This window comes from Centrocercus urophasianus, unplaced genomic scaffold (assembly GCF_019232065.1).
Source record: "Centrocercus urophasianus isolate 14NV4802_14NV808 unplaced genomic scaffold, USGS_Curo_1.0 seq_24, whole genome shotgun sequence".
Lineage (NCBI taxonomy): Eukaryota > Metazoa > Chordata > Aves > Galliformes > Phasianidae > Centrocercus > Centrocercus urophasianus.
In genome coordinates this window covers 10320220-10329988 of record NW_024884800.1, presented here as the reverse complement: position 1 = coordinate 10329988, position 9769 = coordinate 10320220, and the positions used below count along the sequence as shown (strand labels likewise).

General features: G+C 49.5%; 1 protein-coding gene across 2 annotated transcripts; it reads right to left on the bottom strand.

The window, feature by feature from the left end:
• Positions 1-282: 282 nt before the first annotated feature.
• LOC122163825 (transcription factor SOX-3) lies at positions 283-1260 on the bottom strand. 2 transcript variants are annotated; one of them, XM_042825334.1, is made up of 2 exons: positions 1182-1233; positions 283-1142 (listed from the first exon to the last, which is right to left on the bottom strand). In XM_042825334.1, the coding sequence occupies exons 1-2, from the start codon at positions 1231-1233 to the stop codon at positions 283-285; spliced, it is 912 nt and encodes a 303-aa protein (XP_042681268.1). The 2 variants fall into 2 exon arrangements, with proteins under 2 accessions (XP_042681268.1, XP_042681269.1); XM_042825335.1 differs by having other exon boundaries at positions 283-1260.
• Between the last annotated feature and the right edge of the window lie 8509 nt (positions 1261-9769).

Sequence of the window (9769 nt, the reverse complement as noted above, 5' to 3'; positions counted from 1 at the left end):
AAGACTTGGAAGCGAACAAAACTACGCCCAACCCCGCGGAGACCGGGAGAGTCACCGTGGCTTAAGAACTTCACGGGGCTTTAGGAGGCGGTCGTGCTCTGTTAAAAGAACAGATTGCCCAAATCATTTTTGTACAAAAGGGAAAAAAAAAAAAAAAAAAAAAAAAAGACAACTAACGGATTTTCTGTTTAAAATTTCTCCCAAGTTAGTATCGAGTCTGCTGAGCCGCACGTCCCGGTGCTGGGGTTGCGATGAGGAGCCGTCCGGAGGAGGCCAGTTTGTTTATATGTGAGTTAGTGGTACGGTGCCGTTCACGGCAGTCCCGGCACTCTGGTAGTGCTGGTGCACACTGTGCAACCTGCTGCCCTGCAGGGCCGAAGGGTCTGTGGCGTCGCCCCCCGGGGGCAGGTACATGCTGATCATATCCCGCAGGTCTCCCAGGCAGGCCCTCTGCGAGTGCGAGGTGATGGCCGGCGGAGGCGAGCTGGGCTCGGACTTCACCACCGAGCCCATGGAGCCCAGGCTCATGGCCGTGGAGGGCTGCTGGCCGTAGGCGGCGGGGGACATGCTGTAGGTGGAGGCGGCGTTCATGTAGGTCTGCGCCGTGGACATCATGGGGCTGTACTGCAGGCCCGGCATGTCGTAGCGGTGCATCTGCTGCAGCTGCGGGCTGTTCATGCCCGGGTGCTGCCCGTAGCCCAGCTGGTCTTGCATCAGGGAGTAAGCCCCGTTGGTCCAACCGTTCATATGGGCGTAAGTGTCAATCCTCTGGCCCACCCCGACGGGGCTGCTCACTGCGTTGCCCCCTCCGGGGGCCAGCAGGTTGCCCGGCAGCGAGTATTTGTCCTTCTTCAGCAAGGTCTTGGTCTTCCTCCGGGGCCGGTATTTGTAATCCGGGTACTCCTTCATGTGCACGGCCCGCAGCCTTTTGGCCTCGTCGATGAAGGGCCGCTTCTCGGCATCGCTCAGCAGCTTCCAATCGGCCCCGAGGCGTTTGCTGATCTCCGAGTTGTGCATCTTGGGATTCTCCTGAGCCATCTTCCGCCTCTGGCCCCGCGACCACACCATGAAGGCGTTCATGGGGCGCTTCACACGGTCCTGGTCCGACCCGGCCCCCGCTCCGCTGCCGGCCCCGCCGCCGCCTTTGCCGTTACCGCCCGGTGCCGGGTTCCCCCCGGTGCTGCCCGGCGTGGGCTGCGGCGTCTTGATCTCGGTCTCCAACATGCTGTACATGGCCGGGGCCGGTAAGAGATGCGCCAGGGTGGCAGACGGGCGGGCACAGCTCGGGGAAAGGAAGTTCAAAATAATCAAAGCAAAAGAAAGAAGCGGTCCGGGCGGCGGCTGCAGGAGGAGGAAGGAGCTTTCCCGTGCCGCTCCCCGAAGTGCAGCGGAGGCTCCCGCGGGCAGCGCTGAGCGATGCGCACACCTCTCCCGGGGGCATTTGATTGACGGGCTATAAATGAGCGGGCGGCGGCCAATCAGCGAGCGGTTCCCGACAGCCCCAACGCCGGTAATGGGCCGGTTTGGAGCGGACGGGGATGGGCAAAAAAGTTGGTGTTTGGAGATTGCTGGGACCGAGCCCCTCCCGCCGCAACGCCCGAGGTGCTGGACCTGCAGCGGGCACTCTCCGGGGTGCGGAGCGGGCAGCGGGGATCGTGCGGGTGCCGGCGGGGCTGGGGTTGCGGAGCGGAGGACCACCGCGAGCGGATCCACGAGTTTGGTGTGCACAAAGAAATGTGAGCTTTCCGGCTGGATGAATACGAACAGCTGTTCCTGTAACACGCACAGCGAATGAAAGGGACGATAATTGAACTTTCGCCTCCGGAGCGGTCTCTGCGGAGGGAAGCCGCCCTGCCCCGTCGGCATCAGGAGCGGCTGCCGGGCGCTCCTTCCAGGTGCCAGGCGGGTGCTCCGCTGCAGCTCTGTGCCTCCCTTCGTGTTGCTGGGCCGGGCTGGATGCCGGCAGGACGCTCCCGGTCCCCCACTCCTCGCCGAACCTCGGCCACTTGATTTTTTTCCACTCGGCTGCCCCAGAGGGAGGGGGATGGGGGATGGTGCTTTGTAAAAACCGTTTTCATGGTAACGGCGAAGTTCCTTGTGAAAGAAAACTTGGGAAGGCTGGGGTGACCGGAGAGGAGCTCCCTGCAGCTGTCAATCACGGGCTTCCCTTTCCGTCCCTTCCCTCCCCTTCCCTTTCCATCCCTTCCTCCCTCGGAGGCGCGGACGCCCGCACCTACACGGCCGGGGCCGGGAGCTCCCGAAAGGCACGCAGCCCGTCTGTGCTCTTCCTCCTTCCTCGTCCTTCCGCCGTGTTCCGCTCCAGCTCCGCACGGGCAGAGGCACGGGACTGTCCTTTGCCAGCGGAGATCCATCACCGCCGGTGCTTTCCGATCAAACTGCCCCGGGGGCGCGGGACTGGGCAGGGGGCGCGGAACAGACGTGCCTGGGCACCCCGTCCCGTCCAGGGGGGCCGGCGAGGAGGAAAGCTGCAGCTTGGCAGCCCTCGGTAAGAGAAGAGCATAAGGATAACGGCGCTGACTGGCAGGGCGGTGGGAGAACACGGGGAAGCAGTCGGGTTCTCTGCCCAGCTGGGAAACGCGAAACGTACCGGCTGCAAACAAACGGCCGTGCTGGAAGGAGGGAATCAACACGGTGTGCTGGGTGGGGGTTTTATCGGAGTGGGTTGGAACAGTGCAAAGTTGCCGCTCGTTTTGTACGCGTTTCTTTACTGACAAAATCATCTGAACAAAGTCAGTGAGGGAAATAACGCCGCTAGGACAAGCTGTGGTGCGACAGGAGCTTTGTCTGGTTTGTTGCTCAGTAGTGTTGGACGAAGTGAATGCGTTGCAGGGAGACAGCGGGTTTTACTTATGGCGCTGTCGCGCAAAGAGCGCCGCGGGTGGAACTTCTGCAGCACATCGGGAGAGTTTTGAAGAGCTCTGTTTAAGTTCAAACTCGTCCAAACATTTTGACCGCTCAGTCCAAGGCTAAACTTTGCCAGGCACGGGTGGGAGACGGACTGATCTGTGTCCTGGCCGCTCTGAAATGTTCTGATACGAGCGTTTGTCGGAGCGACCGAGCACGGGTACTCGCAAACATCTCGGCGGGGTACGAAACTGGGGCCGACAGCCCTGCGAGCGATGTCAGCCATCTGAATAAATGGTACAAGCTTCAAACTCATATTTAGTCTTTCAGTTTGTTTTCCTGCGGCCTGAGGTGTCAATTGCACTGTTGGCATGTTTTGCTGTTGTTTTTTTCCCAACGGACACATCGTTTAGCATCTCACTGTCTATGTTATTAAAAGCCAGGCAATATTTCTCTTGAAACATCACTCATCTCCTCACTGATGAATAAGTGTAAGTATAGGTCGGTATTTCCAGATTTCACGGGTGCACGAAGTGCTCTCACAGCTCTGCGGTTTTGATGAGACATACTTAAAAACGAGGCCGTTTTCTACTTGCAGAAGAAGGGGCTGAGCGGGACACCCAGCTCGGAACCTCTACCTCTCGGTAATTGTTCTGCCAGGATTTGAACTCTCGAAGGAGAGGCAGAAGGCCGCCCTCAGCGCTGTGCTGTCCCGCGGAGCCGCGTTCCTCCCCAACCGCGTGCTGGGGAAGCATCTGCGGTTGGATTCTCCTGGGAGGGGAGCTGGGGAGGTTGCGCAGGTCCCGGCAGAGAGAAGTGAGGCTCAGCCGTGTTTCCGCCGCCGGCATCCCTCTGCTAACACAAGGGACGCTCTCCAAGGGTGGAAGCTACAGATCGCTACTGAGACACAGTAGGGAAGGAAGGGGAAGCAAGGCAAGTGCCGCTATACGAGCTGTTATTTCCAAAAACTTGTTTCCTAGCGCTTTAAAAAGGTCCGATCCCAGTCCCAGCCTTGTCCCCAGTCCTGCCCGTAAGCACAGTTGCTGCCAAGCAGGGAAGGGGCAGAAGCAGGAGAGCTGGCAGCGGGGCTGAGGAGCACCGCGCCTGGATGGAGCCATTTTCCTAAATTCCTTCCTCGGCTGTGGCTGGGATGAGGGGATGCTATGTGGGGCTGAGAGCACCTGGTGCCCAGTGGGAGCCAGAGGCACTCGTGTACAGAAGTACTGTTTGTCAAACTCAGAAAAGCTCTCGGTTCTGCTTTCGTTTTTAACCTTTTTTTTTTTTTTTTTTTTTTTTTTTTTTTTTTTTTCTGTGACAAAGGAGTGTGAGGCAAAAGCAGGAATTTACAGCACGCTTCGAACATGAGAAGAAAACCCATGGCTGACACGGGAAGATCTGCTTCGTATGTGATCAGCACTTAATAAGCAATAGCCATTAATATCTGTTAATTGCAGCTCTGTAGAACTTGGGGAAAGGGGTTCTTGGAAGGGAAGGTTGCTGGCTTTTAGGTTGCTGGCTTTTAGAGCAATGCTATGCACCAAAAAAGCCCCATTTAATCCCATTGTTAAAACATCCCCTCCGACCCTGAGCATCAGTACCAACCGGGCTCAGCCCTGACAGCATGCCTGAACGCGGAGCTGAGCCCCATTCGTTTGGTTCCTGCTGACTCTCACTTGGATGATTCCCTGAAAATAGCCGTGTGATGCTTAAAAGAAAGGTTGGCGTATTTCTGCATTCTGACTCTTAAGATTTCACCAAAGTTTCCTCACAGTAATGCCGCTCTCAAGAGGGTCACGTCGGGCTGCTGCTGCAGCCCCATCTCAATAGATTGAAACAGGATTATTTTTATTCCCCTACCAGCGGTGTCACATCAAATCAGCCTCTCGAGCTGCCTTGGACCGAGTTCCCATTCCAGCTGGGAGCACAAACCACCACACCCCCAAATGGGTCCCCTGTCTCCTCTGCGTCTTCACCCGTGCCCTCTGCAGAGCACTACAGCGATTGCAGCATCCCTGCTGCTCATCTGCCCCAAAGCATGAAGGATACCTTTGATGACAACATTATAAACAGCAACATTTAAAACCAAAAATCTCATGAGCACGGATAAAACCCAGACAGCCTTTTGGGTGCATCTCAGTTCCTTTGAACCGAGCCTCCCAGCGCATTCAGGAGGCAGCAGCAAATGCTGTTTTTCATCACTTTTTCCTCCCAGCTGAACTTTTATTTGGCTTCTTCCAACAATAGCAGGCTGCAAACAGACCTCTTGGAGCGCCGCTGAATAGACCCTTTCTGGCCCGGATTGTTTCCACCGCCACAAAAACAACCAGGAGCTCCGTGTCTTAATTAGGCTGTTCCCGGCCCTCGCTCATTCATTCAGGTGTTCGCCAGGAATTTGTTTATTAGCCTCTGACAAACGGCTCCTCCTGGTAATCGCCTCATGGGGTTGGCTTCTGGGGAGGGAAGGGATGCGGCAGGGTGGGGGGATTACTAATAAGACCCCTCATCTCCAAGTTACCAATTAACAGCTGCACAGCGGACCACCAGCACAGGACATCTTCCCTGAGCTCGCTGAGGAGCCCGGCGGAAAGGAGAAAAACACCGAGTGGGGAAAAAAAAAAAAAAGAGCACGAAACCCGGTGCTAAAGACGGGGCCAGGAAGTTTGTGCAGCTCCCCATGCCGTTCCCAGTCCCACACCTCTGCTCGAGAGCAGCAGCCCGTCCGCGTCCCGCCCGGTTCCACCCAGCGGCACGGGGCGGAGCAGAGCGGCCTCTGGTGCCCACGCAGCGCCCTTTGCCGCTGGTGTCCCTGCAGCCCCGCGGGCTGGGGGTGTCCCCACTCAGGCCCTTTCCCCCGCTCTCCTGTGACAGCTGGTCGCAGAACTCATTCTCCAGGAAAACAAACCCGTTCAATCACCTTTTTTCTTTTTTAACCCATCGATAACTCGGTGAATCCTTCCCGCAGCGTTTTCTGTTCGGACCCAGTAATGCACCTCATTTGCTGGCAATGATGGTGAGGTGTTGTTTTGTTTTTTTTATGAGTCATATTAGAAATGCGGCATTAATTGCAAAACTCGAACTTGCTAATTAGCTGCAAATAAACTATCAATGAGTGGCAAATTAAATCAAAACACATCTTATTTCTCCTCTCTGACATGCAATTTTGCAGGCGTATATTGTTTCAAACTGCAGCCTGTATCACTGGAGCAGCAAATAGAGATCCTGAAAGGTTTCTCTTCGGGACAAATAATTAAAATATATTCTCCTTTAATTGACATTATAGAGGACACAAATGAGGTTTTCCTTTTATAAATAAATAGCAGTTTCTAAATAAAGCTCTGTGGGCTGCAGAATGGAGGTTTCAACCAAATGAATAGTCATTACTACCTTTTCAATGATGTGGGCCTTTTGATCAGAAAAGAAATTAGCTCTAAAGGACAGACAATAGGAAGCCTGCCCTGCAATAGGAAGAAAATTAGATGGCTAAGGCTCTTAACAACACCTATCTCTATAAACCATGGAGCTTCTTGCTTTTCAATTACAGCTGTTCATTTCATAGAAGAAAAGTGGAAAAACACGGGGAATATAAACTCTGTTGCACCAAGAAGCCCGAGGCAGGATAGGGAGAGTCTTCTCATTTCCCTTTCATTTTAGTAGAATCAGTTAACAAACACTGTATATTTTATAACACCGAGAGCATTCTGCATAGTGTTCTCTAGGTCAAACAAGCAATCAAGATGCACACTATTCAGTAAAGGAACGTTACTTTGAGTTGTTGGCTGTTTCCGCTGCACATCAACTTATGTGTTTTGCACACACAGCACATCCTTGTCCTCTTTTCTTGCAGAAAAAAAAAACAAAACAAGAATGAAGAGCTTGGGGAAAATGAACTGCTGAATAACACCACTGCATTTTGGTTACAGAAAAATTAATTTCACTTCCCGAGAATTGAAATGTTCATTCTTTCATTACACTCCAGACTGAAAGAATATTTTAGACTTGTAACACTTTGAACTCAGGCATCCTGGTTATTTTAGCAATCCTACTTTTACTTTCATTTTACAACTTAACAGTAACTTCAATAACTTTAAAATGCATGCTCTTTCAAATTATTTCATTTGGATATTGCTTTCTGAACACCATTTCTCTTTCCTTGACATAAAATGTATGTTTTCCCACGAGTCTTAGAAAAAAACATGGGAGCACACGTCTCCTCCTCCAGAACTTCTCCCTATTTGTACCTTCAAGATGCAAATGGATGACAGTTTTCACTGACTGTGCATGATGCTGTAATGGAAATAATCTTTCTGTGATTATTTGAACAGGTAACAGCCACAAAGCTTTATTATGAACAAGTCCTGTTCTCATATTAACTTGTGGGACTATAAAGATCTCCTTAGAAATAAAACATAAAATCACAGAGTTTCTTCCTCTTATTTCCTTTTCCTTTTCCCTTTCTCCTCCTTTCTTTTCCCTTTCCCTTTCCTTCCTTTTCCCTTCCATTTGTCTCCCCCTCAAAACTATTTGCTTACAAACAAGTCTCCATCGTTAATTCTAAGACTGAATACATACACTTACATGGAAGACCAAATTTACACAGATTGATTTTGCTGTGTTAGCATGTTTTATAATTATCCTTCTCATCCACAGACAAGAAAGTGTTCAATTAAAAATTGCTTTCTCTGATCCAAAAAATTAATCATACTTGTCTGTGATTTTGATATGAAAGATGAACGCCAGCTCTTCATTCAGTGTCAATATTCCCTTTCAATTTTGCTTTGGCTCTACAACGTGTAAGAATATAGGTACAGTAAGAAATAGTTAAATCAGTTAAGAATGATCTCCCAGCTTGCAAAACGAAGTCACTAATAATTTGAAGAAATCCCCTTTTTTTGGAGTAGATGGAAAATAACGATTAATGCAAGTCTCTGCCTGTGGCAAAGTTTCCATTTGTTTTGTAAGATGTTAGTTAAAATTTCATTTTATTTGAAATGAATTTATCAGAGAAAAATTGCCATTATCATACCAGCTAGTGGGAAAGCCTTCCCTCCTTGCAAAGCTTAAGTGTCATTGAGACTTCTGCAGCTAATAACATGAAACCTGCATCAGTGAGAAGAGTAACTGTGAAAACCCGGTAATGATGCAGCAGTTCTCAGCCCTGAGCTCACAGCAGTGTTTTGCTTCTGCTACTACCCTCAATCCTTGCAAACACAAAGAGGATAAAGAACTTCCTTGATTCTCAAAGTCTGAGAGTGCCGCCTAAAACTGTCAAAGTTTCAGAACCAGATTTTGGAGCAAAGCTCCAAATGCAGAAATAGGAACTGAAAGAGCTTTGAGTGCAAGTGTGAGCTGTTGGTAAGTGGGGGTGCTGGAGGGCTTGGGACTGATCAGCTCTAAGAGAAACAAATACATGCTCACTTAGCAGGGAGAGCCTGCAATTCCTTCAGCCTTTCCAGCCCCCTATGGAGACGATGTTGGCTGCAAGAGCAACACACTAGGCCTGAAGATCCTTTCCATTCTACTTTTTTTTCTCCCTTACACAATAAGGATAATATGTACTCAGCAGTCTTTGTAAAGCAGATACGTATATATGCCTATGTCTGTACACATACAACAGGTATAAAGTAACAGAAATGGAATTCACTGAAGAATTAGTTATTATATAGACTGTTTCAATGGCTCAAACTCCATTTCTGATCTAGCAGGAGTCACAAATAACTACACAATTTAAATTCCTATTCAACACTCAACTTCTATTTCTACGATAGTTTATGCCAGTTGCTTGATATTGAAGGTGCCCAACAGCTGCTCAATCACTGCCCTCACTGAACAATGCAAAGACTGGTGACTAATCACTACCAAACTTCTCCACCAATTACTGCTGCCTTACAGATACAACTTAGACTGCTTAGAGCTACAAACAAATAAGAATATGCTCAAGGCTGCTATTTATGCCAGTGGTCAAGATCTCCATTGATTCTGTAGATAACACCTCTTCTAGTAGGGCAAGTACATCTCAGGAAGAAGATGCTGTGTGATTCAGGAGAAGCTGCAGGAGAAAAAGGCTACTTTAGGAACAACTGAGTGGCAAAGAAAAGAAGCCTCATGGGAGACCATGCAGCCTGTAGGACATTTTATGTCCTCTATGGCAAAGCTGAATTTCTGGGGAGGGAAGATTTAGGTCTAAATTTTGTAACTTACTGAAAAAAGTCCAAACCAAGTGCCAGGACAAAAGAATCCAGAGTGTGGAGAAAGTGTTATCAATCTTATCTACACTACTGTCTACATCCCATCCCTACAGTGTCCTGTGTCAGTCAAAGCAAGAGGGAGGGAATAGTAACCAGATGTTACTCCTCAGCAAAACTCCTTACAGCTCCTGTGCGTTTTCACTGATTTGATTATTCCCTAACCCAGGAGAGGGCACTCTGTGCTTCCCACAGTGCTCAGGTGCTTCTCAAGCGCTGCCACAGGATGCGCTGCTTCCAGGTAGAGCACTGTCATGTGAGAGAAAATTGTTGCTATTTTTCCTATTCAAAATTAATCACAAGCCATAGAACATATTTAAATTTACAGTGTTATATCTCTCTTACTCATAAAGGGCCTTCCAAGTTAAATTGCCAAGAAAGAAAGATTCACAGGTCTTGTTTCTGTTCATAACGTTAAATCTGTGGCAAAATAAAGGACTTCCAAGTTGAAAATGCTACCAGTAAGGCATTTTTCCTTATTTCTGAGTCAACATCACACACATAAAAAGTAATATTTCCACACTTAGAAATAAATCAGGAATACAGTTCCCACAATATTAATTCCTTTATAATTAATTCATTCTTTCCTTGCCATTGATCAGCTTCTGAACCTGCTACCACTGTGTGTCTTTCCAGAGCTGTACTCCATCTCTTTGCAGGGA

Coding starts and splice junctions, on each gene's coding strand:
- LOC122163825 (XM_042825335.1), bottom strand. CDS start 1,233: ATGTACAGCATGTTGGAGACCGAGATCAAGACGCCGCAGCCCACGCCG.